The sequence below is a fragment of the Balaenoptera acutorostrata genome, chromosome 1, assembly GCF_949987535.1.
Source record: "Balaenoptera acutorostrata chromosome 1, mBalAcu1.1, whole genome shotgun sequence".
In the NCBI taxonomy this organism is placed as follows: domain Eukaryota; kingdom Metazoa; phylum Chordata; class Mammalia; order Artiodactyla; family Balaenopteridae; genus Balaenoptera; species Balaenoptera acutorostrata.
The window spans coordinates 82,348,472-82,366,219 of record NC_080064.1 but is presented as its reverse complement, the minus strand read 5'-3'; the positions used below and the strand labels follow the sequence as shown (position 1 = coordinate 82,366,219).

At 37.2% G+C, this 17,748-nt stretch overlaps 1 protein-coding gene across 1 annotated transcript in view; it reads left to right on the top strand.

Annotated features, from left to right (window-relative positions):
* DIPK1A (divergent protein kinase domain 1A) overlaps positions 1-17,748 on the top strand; it is a 132,955-nt gene that overhangs the window by 75,090 nt on the left and 40,117 nt on the right. Inside the window, exon 2 of the mRNA XM_057547191.1 lies at positions 15,680-15,814. Coding sequence (XP_057403174.1) covers positions 15,680-15,814 — 135 coding nt within the window. The remainder of the gene's footprint in view (positions 1-15,679; positions 15,815-17,748) is intronic.

The window sequence follows — 17,748 nt, the reverse complement described above, 5'->3', positions numbered from 1 at the left end:
CACAGTAGCTCTATTCAGTGCCCCACTGGTCTATGTATACCTGGGCTTTTGTCAAATCTAGTGCTAAAGATTCAGAGAGCATCAACTATTCAATTATTTTTAAAAAAATTAAAAAGAAAAAGATTCAGCATATTAAAAAAATTCAAGGCCACTGTCTTAAAACTGTAACTGTAAATGAAACTAAAAATATAATTGCCTATAGAATTGGATGCTGGTGAAAGTGAAAAAAGCGCATTTGAAAAACCAGAGAATGTTAATTGTTGCAAGCTGTTTGGAAAGTATGTAACAATATGTATCATTAACCTTTTAAAACTATATACCCTTTGACCTAGAAATTTTCTTGCTGAAATCTCTGCTGAAGAAATAATCAAATACTCAAGCAAATACTTATGTATTTAATACAGTAGGCAATAGAGTAGAGCGAATACAGACTCTGAAGCCATGTTGCCTCAATTCAAATCCTGGTTCTCCTATTTACTACTAGTATAGCCTTGCTTTTACCTGCATATGTTTCTCAGTTTCTGCATCTGTAAAATGAAGAATAGTTCCCACTCATAGAGTTCTTATAAGGAGATTTAAGAGTAAGGAGGGGTCCAGTATCACTTAGCTACAACAACAATGCTGCATAACAAATTGTCCCCAAAACTCGGTGACACACAATGACCATTAATTTCTCACTCATACATCAACGGGTCAGCTGGAGTTCAACTTTTCTAGGCTGGGATTGGCTCCCGGCTATGGGTTTGGTTCAGGTGGGCTACAGTGTCACTTACTGTCCTGGGATGAATGGACTACCAGGGACCTGTTCTTCTCCTGGCAGTGCCTGAAGTGTAAGAAGGCAAGTCCAGCTGTACACTTTTCTTTGCATCACATCTACTAACAAACATTGGCCAAAGCAAATCACATGGCCAAGCCCAACATCAAAGAGGCAGGGAAAGCAGGGGAGGGGGAAGGAATGAATATTTACAATCCAAGCGTTGACAAACTATTTCTATAAAGAGCCAGATAGTAAATATTTGGGGCTTTGCTGGCCATACGGTCTCTGTTGCAACCACTCAACTCTGACATTATAGCATTAAAGCAGCCTTAGACAGTAAATCAGCGAACGGGGTGGCTGTGTTCCAATAAAATTACAAAACCATGTAGCAGACTGGATTTGGCTCGTGGACAACAGTTTTCTTACCCCTGACCAATTTACCACCCCAGAGCAGACTTTTTATGAAGATAACAGTTCCTGGTACAGGGTAACACTAATAAATATTGGCTCTCATTAATAATAATGTTACTATTAATAGACCACAATATTGTAAATAATAAAAATGTCCAACAATAGAAATAGGATTAAATAAATTATGGTATACCCATACTGCAAAATGTTATGCATTCATTTAAATATCATATATTTTAAATATCAAGACTATGTAATGGCCTAAGAATGTGTTTAATAGTACGTTAAGTGAAAAACAGTGATAAATGGCATTTATCATAAGACGCCAATTTTATTTTTCTTAATGTATGTTATATATGTACATTATATAACAGCTACGAAAGAAATACACCAAAACTCGATCATTTACCTTCTTTTTTACATAATTATTTTTTGTTTGGTTTTGTTTTTTTATTGATATAATTAACATATAACATTGTATTAGCTTTAGGTATACAACAGAGTGATTTGATATGTGTCTATATACTGCAAAATGATCACCACAATTAGTTTAGCTAACATCCATCTCCTCACATAGTTACAATTTTTTTTCTTGTGATGAGAACATTTAAAATATGCTCTCTTAGCAACTTTCAAATAGACAATACAGTATTGTTAACTACAGTCACCATGCTGTACATTACACCCCAGGACTTATTTATCTTATAACTGGAATTACATAATTCTTTATTGTCCATTTTTTCTATACTGGGCATGTACTGTTTTCTGGTATGAAAGTACTTCGATGAGAAAAAAAATAATAGAATCTGGGTCCACTGAGGACTCTTCTAACTCTGATGTAGTTACCATTTAATATGTCACTTCTGTTTTAATTGCTTTACAAATGAGTTTACCTTCAGAGATGTCTGATTAGAATGGACTAGATAGACACTGTTCAACCTGTTATATATATATTTTTAAATTTATTTATTTTATTTATGGCTGCGTTGGGTCTTCGTTGCTGCGCACGGGCTTTCTCCAGTTGTGGTGAGCGGGGGCTACTCTTTGTTACGGAGCACGGGCTCTAGGCGCGCGGGCTTCAGTAGTTGTGGTGAGCGGGAACTAGAGCGCAGACTCAGTAGCTGTGGCTCACGGGCATAGTTACTCCGCGTCATGTGGGATCTTCCCGGACCAGGGCTCGAACCGGTGTCCCCTGAATTGGCAGGCGGATTCTTAACCGCAGCACCACCAGGGAAGCCCCAACCTGTTATATTTTTAAATTAAAGTTGTTCCGCTCTAGGGCTTCTGAAAATCTGTGCAGGGTACCAACCAATGGGAATAGAACCTACACACGCCTCTCGGGTCAGAGGAACCGTAGCTCCTTTCTGACCGCATTCCCTGAGCAGCCACGGTCCTTTCAGTGATACAAAGGCAGAATGCTGTCGCACAGAGGTGAACCACCTCCCCCAGCCCTGCTCTGGCCACCCCAGTATTTGAACACACACATCTGCTTTTCTCATGTATCAGAGAGAGGTGAGGTTTCAGTATTTAATTGCTACTGTGTCTGGAAGTCACATAAATGAATCCTGGGAAAGGAAGCTTCAGAACCCAGCTTCCTTCTTCATCAGTCTCACAGAATATTAACATTAATTTCCTTTTAAAAACGCTTTACAATAATCAAGTTTCATCTAAATTATAATCAGCCTCTGGATATTCCAAGATTCCAAACTCTGTTGAAAATTGTTAAATCAATCAGGTTGTACAACCGTAGAGGTAACTATTCCAAATAAATTTTGCCCTAAAATGTACTTCAGAATCTGAAGTTTAAGGGGACCATGCTGTTTAATCTCCGAGTTTCGGTAAAACATAGCTAAACTTTACTTTTAGTAAGTGAATTGTTAGTGAATTTAAGTGCCCACTAGGATTCCCGTGTGAGATTTGGATGTGGATATTGTATGTGTAGTAAGTTCTAGACCCAGTATGGTGCCTCAGGCGTACTAAAAAGGGAAAATGGACACGTGATTTGCCCATTCTGGGTGCCCGAATCTTAACTGAAATACTAAGGTAATGTGAATTCTATTCGGAAACTTATGTATAACCATATCTCAAGTAGTTCTTTAACTTGGGACTTTGTGTACATAAGCTAAAGATTTGTTGATAGTTACTGAGCTCATGATATGGAATGAAAACTGTATTCAGTAACTTAAACACAAATACATACAACTACAAATACTATTAATGGATTTTAATTGCAATTTCCAGTTCTGCCCCACTAAGGAGGAAGGGAGAACCCTTAATCTGAACGGCCAAGAAAATTGTCTCTGTTCTGGGTAGGACCGCCACATTGTTTTTCTCCTCTCCCTTAGACCCTGCTTTGTTGATCCTATCTGGGAGTGGTAGCTACTCTCCAAAGATGACCCCTCAGTAGCCATGCCTCCTGGTATGCATGCCCTTATGGAGTACCCCCTCCATTCCATCTGATCTGGCCCTGTGTAACCAAGAGAGTGGGGCAGAAATGATGCAGCTTCTGCCTTGGTCTCTGGGAACACTTGTCCTGGAGTAAGTCAGCCATCATGTAAGAAGCCTGACTACCCTGAGCACCATGCTCAGAAGAAGGCCAGCTAGCCACATGGAGCTAGCTGGACGTGTGAGTGAAACAGCCACCCCTGTGTCCAGCCCAGTCAGTCCTTTGTCACATGTCTTCAGCCCTAACCACGAATGCATGAAAAACTTGAGAGAAGTGACCAGCTGAGTCCAATCAACTCAGAACCATGAGAGACATAAATTATTTTTGTAAGCCACTGAGTTTGGGGATAGTTTATTATACACAATAGAAAATTGGAACACTTAGCTTTCTTAACCCCTGTCTTTCTGCACTGGGATGTTGAAGAACTCCATGACTGAGTTCATTTGCTCTTGCAAATGCTAATATTCCTTTTATGTAGAGTGCTGATGGGGGCTGCACCTCCCTCCCATGTGCTCTATGAAATGCCAGCTGTCTACTTGTTCATTAAAAGCCCTCTGTGTGCCTGCTTTTTTAATCCTGGGAATGGCTTTGCCCTGTTTTCCTGGCCTTACAGCTCTTTTAAACATGAGCCTGGCTTGTGGTCTCTAAAGCAGCAGCAGCAAAACAAAGGATTATAGTCTTCAACTTTTAGTGACAAAAAGTCGTTTCCTCATTGACAGATAACTAAAGTCACACCCACCCCCAGGCAGTTCTGTGACACTCCCCATGTAATGCCTTTAGACTTCCTCCTGGCACAGCTGACTTAGGCCAAAACTGTTCACATCAGCCTCATACCACATCAGTGTATGGTTGAACTATTCGTTTTCGTTGTCTCTCCCAAACCTTCTGAATCCATGATTTCTAGGAACATTGGATGAGACCAATGTGAGACCCACAGAGTGCGTGGAGCCAAGCATAGAATGCACCTCCATACTATGTGGTTTTTTTTCCCAACGGAGCTTGAAGAGAAATGTATACATTTAAAAATTTATGTATTGATTGTGATAAGACAAAGTAAATTTCTCACTTTAAAAAAATAATCAAACAGTGGAATACTCTGCAGCAAAGAAAATGAACAAATTATGGCTGTATGCATCAGAGAAAGGTGCAAGTCACAATAGAATATATGGTATATGCTTCTATTTCTGTAAAGTTCAAGAGAATGAACATCAAATTCTGCGTTTTAGGGATACATGATCAATGGTTAAATTACATAGGAAAGCATATATATGATTATCATTGAAGTCAGGAGCATGTTAATTAACCCTTACTGAAGAGGTCACATGGGGGTCAGTGAAAGCACTAGAGAAACTGTTTCTTAACCCAGGTGGGAGTTATATGCGTATTTACTTTATAATTTAAGTTATACTTATGTATTTTGAACAATTCTATATGAATGATATATTTTCCAGTATTTAAAAAAAAAGTTTTTGAAAAGCAGTCAGGAGACTTCTAGATCCTAGAGGTATGTTTTTAAATAAATATGCTAAGCACCTATATACAAATATGTAGTTTTTTCAGATTAAAAAAGTAATATGTATTCATTATAGAAAATCTGTGTAATAGAGAGAAAAATAAAAATCATCCATAATCCCACCACTTTTGACATTTTGAGATAACCACCCTTGACATTTGGTTTATTTCCTTGCAGTTTCTACAGTCTGTTGGTAACTTTCTCTCTCTTTTTTTTTTTTTAAAGCAAAATTGGGAACATACCATACATGTTGTTTTGAAAGCTGATTTTTTTCTCTTACCATATCATGAGCGTTTTCCCACACTCTGACACTTCTTTGGAATAGTAATTTGCTATTGAAACTAGCCACAGGCTTAAGGATCACCCGATGCAATTAGTTCCCCCACAAAAAGTGTTCTGCATTTTTGATGCTGTCAGTGCCTAAGCTATAAAAAATATGAACCAGCATTCAGAGAAAATGTGAAAATTATCTGCTCCCTGTTAGAATTTTATTTCTGGAGTTCTAATAAAATCAAAACAGAGAATATGCCATGCAAATAAAACCTTTAGAATTTAGATCAGAGAACAATGACAAATCTTCCTATAAAAGTGAAAATTCAGGGCTTCCCTCGTGGCTCAGTGGTTGAGAATCTGCCTGCCAATGCAGGGGACACGGGTTCGAGCCCTGGTCTGGGAAGATCCCACATGCCGCGGAGCAACTGGGCCCATAAGCCACAACTACTGAGCCTGCGCGCCTGGAGCCTGTGCTCCACAACAAGAGAGGCCGCAATAGTGAGAGGCCCGCGCACCGCGATGAAGAGTGGCCCCCACTTGCCGCAACTAGAGAAAGCCCTCGCAAAGAAACGAAGACCCAACACAGCTAAAAATAAATTAATTAATTAATTTTTAAAAACTTTAAAAAAAAAAAGTGAAAATTCAGCTCTTAGAAAGATGAAGAATGCTAAAACTCTGATCAATAGACTAATAATGCCCTTTGACAAGGAATTCTTCTCTAAAGTTTTGTCATAAAAAAAGCATTTTCATGCTCAGGACAAGTTGGGGACCATAGATATTTTTAGAACCTTTATTTTCACTATTTTTAACATAAGAACTCAAGATTTTCCTTGTGTGGAATGACATGAAAGTAATTTTTTGTGTGTTTCTTTGGTTGAGTATCATAGTTGTTTTTTGATGTTTATGAAAATTAGCACTAGGATAGTTTAGATACATTTAGATAATTTTCTTAATGGTTTTCCCATAGCCTTCCAACTAAGCAGTGAAACACCCTTTAATAAAGGTACAGGAGGGACTTCCCTGGTGGCACAGTGGTTAAGAATCTGCCTGCCGGGACTTCCCTGGTGATGCAGTGGTTGGGAATTTGCCTGCCAATGCAGGGGACACGGGTTGGATCCCTGGTCCGGGAAGATACCACGTGCCGCGGAGCAACTAAGCCACTGGGTCCCAACTACTGAGTCTGCGCGCCACAACTACTGAAGCCCGTGGGCCATTTATTAAAAAAAAAGAAGAAAAAAAAAAAGAATCCGCCTGCCAGTTCAGGGGACATGGGTTCGATCCCTGGTCCGGGAAGATCCCACATGCTGTGGAGCAACTAAGCCCGTGCGCCACAAATACTGAGCCCGTGAGCCACAACTACTGAAGCCCGCGTGCCGAGGGCCCATTCTCGGCAACAAGAGAAGCCACTGCAATGAGAAGCCGCTCGCCACAACTAGAGAAAGCCCAGGTGCAGCAACAAAGACCCAACGCAGCCAAAAAATAAACAAAATTGAGTTATTTGTAGTGAGGTGGATGGACCTAGGGTCTGTCATACAGAGTGAAGTAAGTCAGAAAGAGAAAAACAAATACCATATGCTAGCACATATGTATGGAATTTAAAAAAAAAAAAAAAGGTTCTGAAGAACCTAGGGGCAGGACAGGAATAAAGACGCAGACATAGAGAATGGACTTGAGGACACGGGGAAGGGGAAGGGTAAGCTGAGATGAAGTGAGAGAGTGGCATGGACATATATACACTACCAAATATAAAATAGCTAGCTAGTGGGAAGCAGCCACATAGCACAAGGAGATCAGCTCGGTGCTTTGTGAGCACCTGGCGGGGTGGGAGGGTGACGCAAGAGGGAGGAGATATAGGGATATATGTATATGTCTGGCTGATACACTTTGTTATAAAGCAGAAACTAACACACCATTGTAGAGCAATTGCACTCCAATAAAGATGTTAAAAAAAAAAAAAAGGTACAGGATCCATTCCAAACAAAGTTTATCTGTATGTGTTGTGGTATAAAGTATTTACCTTATTAAATGCTTTCTTTATATTTCTGTTTTTTTACAGCTAGCATATTTTTCAAAAGTATTATTACTATAAATATCTAGAGTTTATTTAAAGAAAAGGGGTAAAAGTTATATTTGGGGATATGTGTGAATAATTTTAACTTTAGTTTTTTTCAGCCAGATTACTCCTAACTATTTAGCAGTAAAAGCTAGCTACAATGTTGTCAATATAACAATAAGGAAAAAAAAGATTTTTGAAGTTTATTTCAGAGTAACTGGTAATTGAAAAACTTGAATAAAAATATGTTGTACACATGAAACTTACATAAATGTTATAAACCAGTGTTATCACAAAAGAAAAAGGGCAACATGTCTCTCAGCTTTTTCTATGAAATGATGAAATCATTGTATTTGAGTTTTTGCAAGCAATAGCCTCATCAATTTGTTAGGTTTTCTGAGTGTTCAAGTCCACTAAACATATTAAGTAAGACATGATACCTATTTTTCTTCCTTACTTTTCAAAATTAAGAACATCTGTGCAGGAAGTATTTAGAGGTAGAGCAGATGGGACTTTGTGCTTTATATGTTTGTAAAAGATGTTGAATGTGAAAAATTGACAAGTAACATAAAAGTAGTCTTACATGGCTAAATTTTGAGGTGTTGCTTCTTTATGCCTATTTTTAAAACTTAATGTAAAATCATTTGAATAAGATCATAGATTTTCAGATTTGTTTTGAAATAAAGTTATCACAGTGAGATAAAACAATATAAAAAAAGAAAAATTATCACTATTCTTTACGGTAGAATTGGTAGGAAAGTTTATTTCATCATTTATATATTTTCCATCTCCAGTGATTTTTCTTTATTTATAATAAGATATTGCCAATCATTTAGTCATAAAGAATTACTTCTGTTATTTCCAGACAGATGTTATATTTTTCTAATTAGTAGTAGTTTATGCCTTAAAGACTAAAATAAAATGATAGTGTCATACAAATTTGATTCTTTCAACTGCTTAATTTTTGTTTTCATTTTACTGTGTAACCATAATACAAGTTTTCTCAGCCTTAGCACTATTGACATTTGGGGAGATAATTCTTTGTTGTGAAGGGCACTTCTGTGCATTGAAGGATGTTTAACAGCATCTCTGGCCTCTACCCACAAGACTCCAGTAGCACTCCCCAGTTCCAGACATTGCCAGGTATCCCCTGGGGGCAAAATTGACTCCAGTTGAGAATCATTGCTGTAGTGTTTTTACTAAAATTCTTATCATGACTTTCAAGAGCATAATTTAGAATAAAGCAATGTACCACTAGTAGCTAGGCACAAAATCAGCAGAACAGAAAATCTGCTGGGCCGTATTTTGGATAGTTCAGCAAAAAAAAAAAAAAGGTCAGAAACAGTAACTACATTTCTTAAAGTCTAGATTGTCTAGGTAATTGGTATGGAACAGACCACTGGGAACATTTTAGTGAGTGCCACACAGGGAAATAAAATTAGTTAATAGCTACAGATGTCATTTATGGCTGTTTTTTTTAATCTTTATTTTAAAATGTGAAGCAGCAGAATCTGCAGAAATTAAAGAACACATGAATATATATGCAAATCAATCAATGTGATACACCATATTAACAAATTGAAGGATAAAAACCATATTTTAAATACCTAGAAGTAGAATTTCTATGTAAAAAAAGTATAAAGTTTTTGATGGGTTTTATCAGGTATTCTTCTGGAATATTTAACAGTATTTTACTATAAGTAACTGTATCAGAATGCTTGTTTCTCCTCAAAATATGCACTTTTCCTCCAGTGTACACACTGTATATATTTTTTCTTTTTGCAAATCTGGTATGTTAAAAATATATTTGACATTCAATATTGCTCTTAAAAAAAAAAAACAACCATATGATAATCTCAGTAGATGCAGAAAAGGCTTTCAACAAAATTCAACACCCATTTATGATAAAAACTCTCCAGAAAGTAGGCATAGAGGGAACCTACCTCAACATAATAAAGGCCATATATGACAAACCCACAGCCAACATCATTCTCAATGGTGAAAAACTGAAACCATTTCCTCTAAGATCAGGAACAAGACAAGGTTGCCCACTCTCACCACTATTAGTCAGCATAGTTTTGGAAGTTTTAGCCACAGCACTCAGAGAAAAAAAGAAATAAAAGGAATCCAAATCAGACAGGAAGAAGTAAAACTGTCACTGTTTGCAGATGACATGATACTATACATAGAGAATCCTAAGGATGCTACCAGAAAACTAGAGCTAATCAATGAATTTGGTAGAGTAGCAGGATACAAAATTAATGTACAGAAATCCCTTGCATTCCTATACACTAATGATGAAAGATCTGAAAGAGAAATTAAGGAAACACTCCCATTTACCATTGCAACAAAAAGAATAAAATATCTAGGAATAAACCTACCTAAGGAGACAAAAGACCTGTATGCAGAAAACTATAAAACACTGATGAAAGAAATTAAAGATGATACAAACAGATGGAGAGCTATACCATATTCTCGGATTGGAAGAATCAACATTGTGAAAATGACTACCCAAAGCAATCTACAGATTCAATGCAATCCCTATCAAACTACCAATGCATTTTTCACAAAACTGGAACAAAAACTTTCACAATTTGTATGGAAACACAAAAGATCCCGAATAGTGAAAGCAATCTTGAGAAAGAAAAATGGAGCTTGAGGAATCAGGCTCCTTGACTTCAGACTCTACTACAAACCTACAGTAATCAAGACAGTATGATACTGGCACAAAAACAGAAATATAGATCAATGGAACAGAATAGAAAGCCAGAGATAAACCCATGCACATATGGTCACCTTATCTTTGATAAAGGAGGCAAGAATATATAATGGAGAAAAGACAGCCTCTTCAATAAGTGGTGCTGGGAAAACTGGACACCTACATGTAAAAGAATGAAATTAGAACACTCCCTAACACCATACACAAAAATAAACTCAAAATGGATTAAAGACCTAAATGTAAGGCCAGACACTATAAAACTCTTCGAGGAAAACACAGGCAGAACACTCTATGACATAAATCACAGCAAGATCCTTTTTGACCCACCTCACTGGAGAAATGGAAATAAAAACAAAAATAAACAAATGGGACCTAATGAAACTTAAAAGCTTTTGCACAGCAAAGGAAACCATAAACAAGACGAAAAGACAACCCTCAGCATGGGAGAAAATATTTGCAAATGAAGCAACTGACAAAGGATTAATCTCCAAAATATACAAGCAGCTCATGCAACTCAATATCAAAAAAACAAACAGCCCAATCCAAAAATGGGCAGAAGACCTAAATAGACATTTCTCCAAAGAAGATATACAGATTGCCAACAAACACATGAAAGGATGCTCAACATCACTAATCATTAGAGAAATGCAAATCAAAACTACAATGAGGTATCACCTCATAATGGCCGTCATCAAAAAAATCTACAAACAATAAATGCTGGAGAGGGTGTGGAGAAAAGAGAACCCTCCTGCACTGTTGGTGGGAATGTAAATTGATACAGCCACTATGGAGAACAGTATGGAGGTTCCTTAAAAAACTAAAAATAGAACTACCATACGACCCAGCAATCCCACTACTGGGCATATACCCTGAGAAAACCATAATTCAAAAAGAGTCATGTACCACAATGTTCATTGCAGCACTATTTACATTAGCCAGGACATGGAAGCAACCTAAGTGTCCATCAACAGATGAATGGATAAAGAAGATGTGGCACAAATATACAATGGAATATTATTCAGCCATAAAAAGAAACGAAATTGAGTTATTTGTAGTGAGGTGGATGGACCTAGAGTCTGTCACACAGAGTGAAGTAAGTCAGAAAGAGAAAAACAAATACCGTATGCTAACATATATATGGAATCTAAAAAAAAAAAAATGGTTCTGACGAACCTAGGGGCAGGACAGGAATAAAGACACAGACATAGAGAATGGACTTGAGGACACGGGGAGGGGGAAGGGTAAGCTGGGACAAAGTGAGAGAGTAGCATGGACATATACACTCTACCAAATGTAAAATAGCTAGCTAGTGGGAAGCAGCTGCATAGCACAGGAAGATCAGCTCCGTGCTTTGTGACCACCTAGAGGGGTGGGATAGGGAGGGTGGAAGGGAGATGCAAAAGGGAGGGGATATGGGGATATATGTATACGTATAGCTGACTCACTTTGTTATACAGCAGAAACTAATACAACATTGTAAAGCGATTATACTCCAATAAAGATGTTAAAAAAAAAACACACATGAAGGTCCTTATACTATTTTGTGTTACTCTCAAATCACAGTAATTTCCATGGCATGCTGGAATAAAAACGTGTTTCACTCCTTTTGTCATTATATGTACAACAGGTGATGCCCAGTGCCCTGCTGGGAACATCATTAATCCAACTTCCTCTCCAAAATTTTTGACATTCTGTATCATGATGAACACTCAGCGGGCAAGCCAGTTTACAGGGTGTTTTTCCATTTAAACATATGCCAGGGAAAAAATTTAACGTAGCTATTTGAGAGAAAGGCAAAATGATTCCAAGTTTTATTAAACTGGCTCTGCAGGAGGGAGAAATATACAAGTCTTAGCTGCTGGCATCTATTAAGCTCAATATGCATTTGAAAGCTAATAGAAATCATTGATGGAGAGTCCAGAGGGTAGTTGACATTACTAAGCTTCTTGAGGTAGGTGTCAAGAAGAAGTTAAGACAGGACCAAATTCTGAACACTAAGAGAGAACCCTACTCACCAGGTCTGTGTTGTTTCCTTTGCTCTGCGACTTCTACCTGCTGTGGAGCAAGGCAGGAAGGAAAAAAGAAAATATTCTTTTACATTGTATTGCAGTGTAAGGTCTTCCTTGACTTTTTACTAAATGAATTGAGATTGATCTTCTTTTAAAACCCTATCTCAGTGTTAATATAAGATTGGACTTGTCACGCAGGTGGGTGATTGTAACTTTATTGCCATTAAAAGATTTCAAATTGCATTCATGCTTCTTTGTGCACATAATGAAAAATGAGCAAAATAATGAAGATTGATATTTCCTTAAGTCTGCTCTGTTTCATTCTGATGTCTGCTCTTCTACAATGCTGTGTTTCTAATTGTACACGGTTTAGTGATATCTAGGAGTATATAGTTGTTGCCCATAAATAAAAATCACAAAGTTGGTTTAAAAAAAAAAAAGATTGGCTTTTCTTTTAGCTTTCCTAAAATAAAATGGTTTCAATAATTTTATTCAGTAACTTCTGATTCCTACATTTGTATTATATTATTTCAGATTTTACATGTACATCAGATTCATGTGGAATTTATTATTTTTTTAAATAAATTTATTTATTTATTTTTTGGCTGCATTGGGTCTTTGTTGCCATGCATGGGCTTTCTCTAGTTGCAGCGAGCGGGGGCTACTCTTTGTTGCAGTGTGCGGGCTTCTCGTTGTGGTGGCTTCTCTTTGTTGTGGAGCACGGCTCTAGGCACGTGGGTTGCAGTAGTTGCGGTGCGTGGGCTCAGTAGTTGTGACTCGCGGGCTCTAGAACACAGGTTCAGTATTTGTGGCACACGGGCTTAGTTGCTCCGCGGCATGTGGGATCTTCCCGGACCAAGGCTCAAACCCATGTCCCCTGCATTGGCAGGCGGATTCTTAACCACTGCGCCACCAGGGAAGTCCCTCATGTGAAATTTATTTTGATATAAGATATGTTTTAGGTATTTAAATATGCTATTTCCAATGATTAACAGTTGTCTCATCATCTTTTATTAAATAATCTTTCTCTAGGGGCCAAAAAAAAAAAAGATTGGACTTCTAAAAGTAAAATCATGCCATGCTACAGTTGTTCAGAGAACCTTCTTAACTGTGTTGAGGGTACTCGTATGGTAGATTTATAATTTGTTTGTCCCTTTAACTGGAGATGTTCTAAAAGTGCCTAAAGCAGCACCTGGCACTTAGTAGACAATAAATAGTTGCTGAATGAATGTGTGGGAAGGGGGTGTCTTGGTGTGGAAGTATTCCTTATCGCACAACATAAAAAAATGTTTAAAAAGTAGAGAAAAACATGTACAAAAGAAGGCATGTAACTATCACCCAGCTTGAACAGTTACCAACACACGGCCAATTTTGTTTTAATCATACCCCACCTACTTTTCCCTTCCCATATTATTTTGAGGCAAATCCCAGATATTATTTCACTCATAAATATTTCGATGTCTATCTCTAAAAGATAAGGTCTCTTTTCTTTAAACATTACATTATTACACCAGAAAAATTAAAATAATTCCTTAATGACGTCAGGTATCCTGTCAGTCTTCAAGTTTTCAATTGTCTCATAAATGTCATTTTCTTTTACAGTTTTACATTTGAATCAGGACTCAGAAAAGATCCACAGATTGTGATTATTTAATATACAGTATTTCTTATGTATTTTTTGATCTTTGGTTTTCCCATCTTCTCTCTATTTTCTCCCTTGTATTTTATTTGTTGAAGAACTGGGTTGTTTGTATTGAAGCACTTCCCACAGCCTAGAGTTTGCTGATTGTATCCTAATAGTGTCACTTACTTAAGTGTCACTTATATTCCTCTGTCTCCTGTATTTCCTGTAAACTGGTAAGGCTTAATCAGATTCAGATTCAGTTTTCTTTTTGGCAAGCCCAAAAAGAAGGTGGTGGCCAAACCACAATGACAGCATTATTGGCTTTTTGTTCAGTGCCTTGCAAATTGATTTTGCTATTTGTTGAGTATTTTCTGTGTGCCTAGCAATGTGCTTATGTTCTATAGGCATTATGTCATTTAATCATATTTAAGCTTCATAATACTAGTACATATCAATTTCTCTCTGATGACTAGGCCTCTTATTAGGGCCAAGTAATCTTAAATGTCTTTCAAACAAACCCCTTTGTGTAAACCCCATTGTCATTTATGTGATTTAATTTGGAATTCTCTATGAACTTTCTTTTTACTGAATTCATTTAGAGCTATACAAAAATAACTTGCATTAAAGGCATTTTTAAAAATATTTTAATAATAAAGCTCAAAGACCTATCATATAATTGTGAATTCGTTGTACTCAAGCCTTTTGGTACTGGGATTCACCATCTGTTAACCTCACAAAGACCGATATCTAAACCGCAAGTAAAGCCAACAGAATTCAGTATTTCCTGAGTCTCTTTTTCCTCTGCACTCATTGTCTTCTGCAGATGCATTTACATCTCTTTCATCTCTTTCTGCTTTCTTTGCATGCTCACAGCGCTCACAGTATCCTACTGTTGCCCAGTGTGAGAAACTGACTTGTGATTGTAAAAGCAAAACTAGCCTTTCGTTGTTTGTTTATGTATCTTTATTTTGCTCAATTCTCCCCATAGTCCTAAATTCAGTTGTTTATAAAACCAGACCACTGGCGTTCCAGACTCAAAAAATAAATATCAAATTATCTTGACTAGCTGACATTTTGAAGATTAAACTGTTTGATATGTGGTTGATGGAGAAAAAGCACTAACTGACCCGAGTCGCAATTAGATACCAGAGCACTGAGAGCAAAACAGTGCAAAGAGGATCCTGTTGTGCAGCTTTACAAACTGACATGCAGGGAGTATTTTATTCTTTATATATCTTAACCTTTCTTCTCCTTTAATAGTTGTAACGTTCTCCTTAAGTTTCCAGAATATCTATTAGGTGAAGCATTTGATTAGTTGAATAGAAGGAACATAAAGCATTGGTGAATACAGCAGGGAAGTAGGAATGAGTATGAATAATTTCTTACTCTGGTTGTACCTCACTGTGAGACATTAGACAAGTAGTCAAATTCTCTGTTCTTATTTCTTAAAACACAATTATTTTACCATGCTTATTCATGAAGAACTTTAAGATTCTTATTTGAAACACTCTTCTGTAAGCTTGTAGTAAGTGGGAATTGTGTCTTTCTTTACCTGATCTTACTGGGTGCCCAGGGTAGCATAGTGCACGTGCTTGTGCTTAATGAGTAGGTTTGGATGCTGGTGGTATTTGAAAGGTTATACATTTTAAAGGGTATTTTGTTCCCTTTTCCTTGGCAAGACCAAGGAGCTTCCTTTTCTAAGACCAGTGCTGTTTGGACTAAGTGAAAGTACACTTTGTTCTAGGAGAATTGCCATATGAAAGCCTAGAATATATATTGAGTTCTTCCAAGAAAGGGGGAAAAGTCATGTTCTAGGACAGTGAATGCTGACTTGGTGCTGAATGAATGATTGTTATGTGCTCTTTTACTTACAGGCTCGCTTCTCATATGTGCGAATGAAATATCTTTTCTTTTCCTGGTTGGTGGTTTTTGTTGGAAGCTGGATTATATATGTGCAATACTCTACCTATACAGAACTATGCAGAGGAAAGGACTGTAAGAAAATAATAGTAAGTATTTTTTATTTTCTAGTATATGGAAAAACCTGTTTTTAATTGAAGTACAGTTGATTTACAATGTCGTGCCAATCTCTGCTGTACAGCACAGTGACTCAGTTATACACATAGAGACATTTTTTTTTTTTATATTCTTTTCCATTATGGCTTATCCTGGGAGATTGGATATAGTTCCCTGTGCTATACAGTAGGACCTTGTTGTTTATCCATTCTAAATTTAATAACACATTAAAAAACCTATATTAATAACACATTATATTTACTACTATATACATGCTAAAAATTTTTTTCAAAAATAAAAGTTAATTTGATTTTGAGTTGTGCTGAACTTCTTAGCATTTTGATGTGACCAATTTAGTAGGACTGTTCCCCACTTTGAAAAATCCAGTATTCAGAAATCTGAATATGTGATACAGACTAGTGTGAAAGCATCCTTATTACAAAGAGGGATTTTTGTTTTTCAAATATACTTGAAGTTTAGTTTACTGTAATCAGATGGGTTTTTTTAAAAAATAAATTTATTTATTTATTTATTTATTTTTGGCTGTGTTGGGTCTTCGTTGCTGCGCGTGGGCTTTCTCTAGTTGTGGCTAGCGGGGGCTACTCTTCCTTGCTGTGCGTGGGCTTCTCATTGCGGTGGCTTCTCTTTGTTGCACAGCACGGGCTCTAGGTGCACGGGCTTCAGTAGTTGTGGCACACGGGCTCAGTAATTGTGGCTCGCGGGCTGTAGGGCACAGGCTCAGTAGTCGTGGCACACGGGCTTAGTTGCTCTGCGGCATGTAAGATCCTCCCGGGCCAGGGATTGAACCCGTGTCCCCTGCATTGGCAGGCGGATTCTCAACCACTGCGCCACCAGGGAAGCCCAGTCAGATGGGTTTTTAAATATTTATAGTATGAAAGTGTTATTTGCAGGCAACCTTTCTAGAACACATCTTTTGAATAAATGGAGTCATTCTCGAATACTGAAAATTTACCTAAAAAGCGTATAAGTGTATTTATTATTTAATTTCTATCCTAATTATTGGATATATCTCAGGAAAATCGCTCTATCAGTCTAAGATTTCTAGAAAATCCAGGATAAGTAAATTTAGCTCCTTGTTTTCTGTTAATATCTTCTATATAAATAATATTAAAACATTTCATCTGAGAATTATATTTTTGATATAATAGTGGTTGGGATCCCAGTTATTATAACTTGTTAACAATTCTGTAATTACTGAGTGGTTACTCTTTAACTAGGCCAGTGGTGATAGGGGTGTGCATTTAGCAAGGAAGAAGATATCCAGACCTTACGAACTTAGAGTCTAGCAGGGAAGAAAATGAATAATTACAGTAAGGTAAAATAAATATTACAGTAGCAAATGTCTCCCCATAAGACAGGGAGAACTGAACCTTTGAAAAGTTCTAAGAAAATAAAAATCAATTTAATTCCGGCTACTCAGTCAGGATAAAAAATTTTAAAAAACAACAGCAAAAACAAAAAACCATTATTCCCCAGGAGTATTACAGCCTCTTAACTAGGCAGGTGAGAAATTACTAATATAAGAAGCAAGGGAATTAATTAACAAAGAAGAGTCCCAAATCAAGGAGGGTTGAAAGATGTCAATCTTATGTTCATTCCCATGGGCCATTCCAGATCCTTGAAGAATTTTACTAGGAGGAACCTCTGGAGCCAGACAATACACTGGGTACTTTACATGGTCATTAGTACTTAAAATAATACTGTGAAAGCCCCCCAAGCCCACTTTACAAATAAAGAAATATGGCTAGCAGAGAGAAGAATTTGCCTGTGATGGTGGAGCCAGAATTTGATCCTAATTCTGTCTCTATAGAAAGCTCATGCTCTTTCTGCTACCCAATGTCAGAAAAGACTGATAAAGGAAGTTATAGATTAATGAAGCTAACAAGATCCCCCACAAAACTCACCA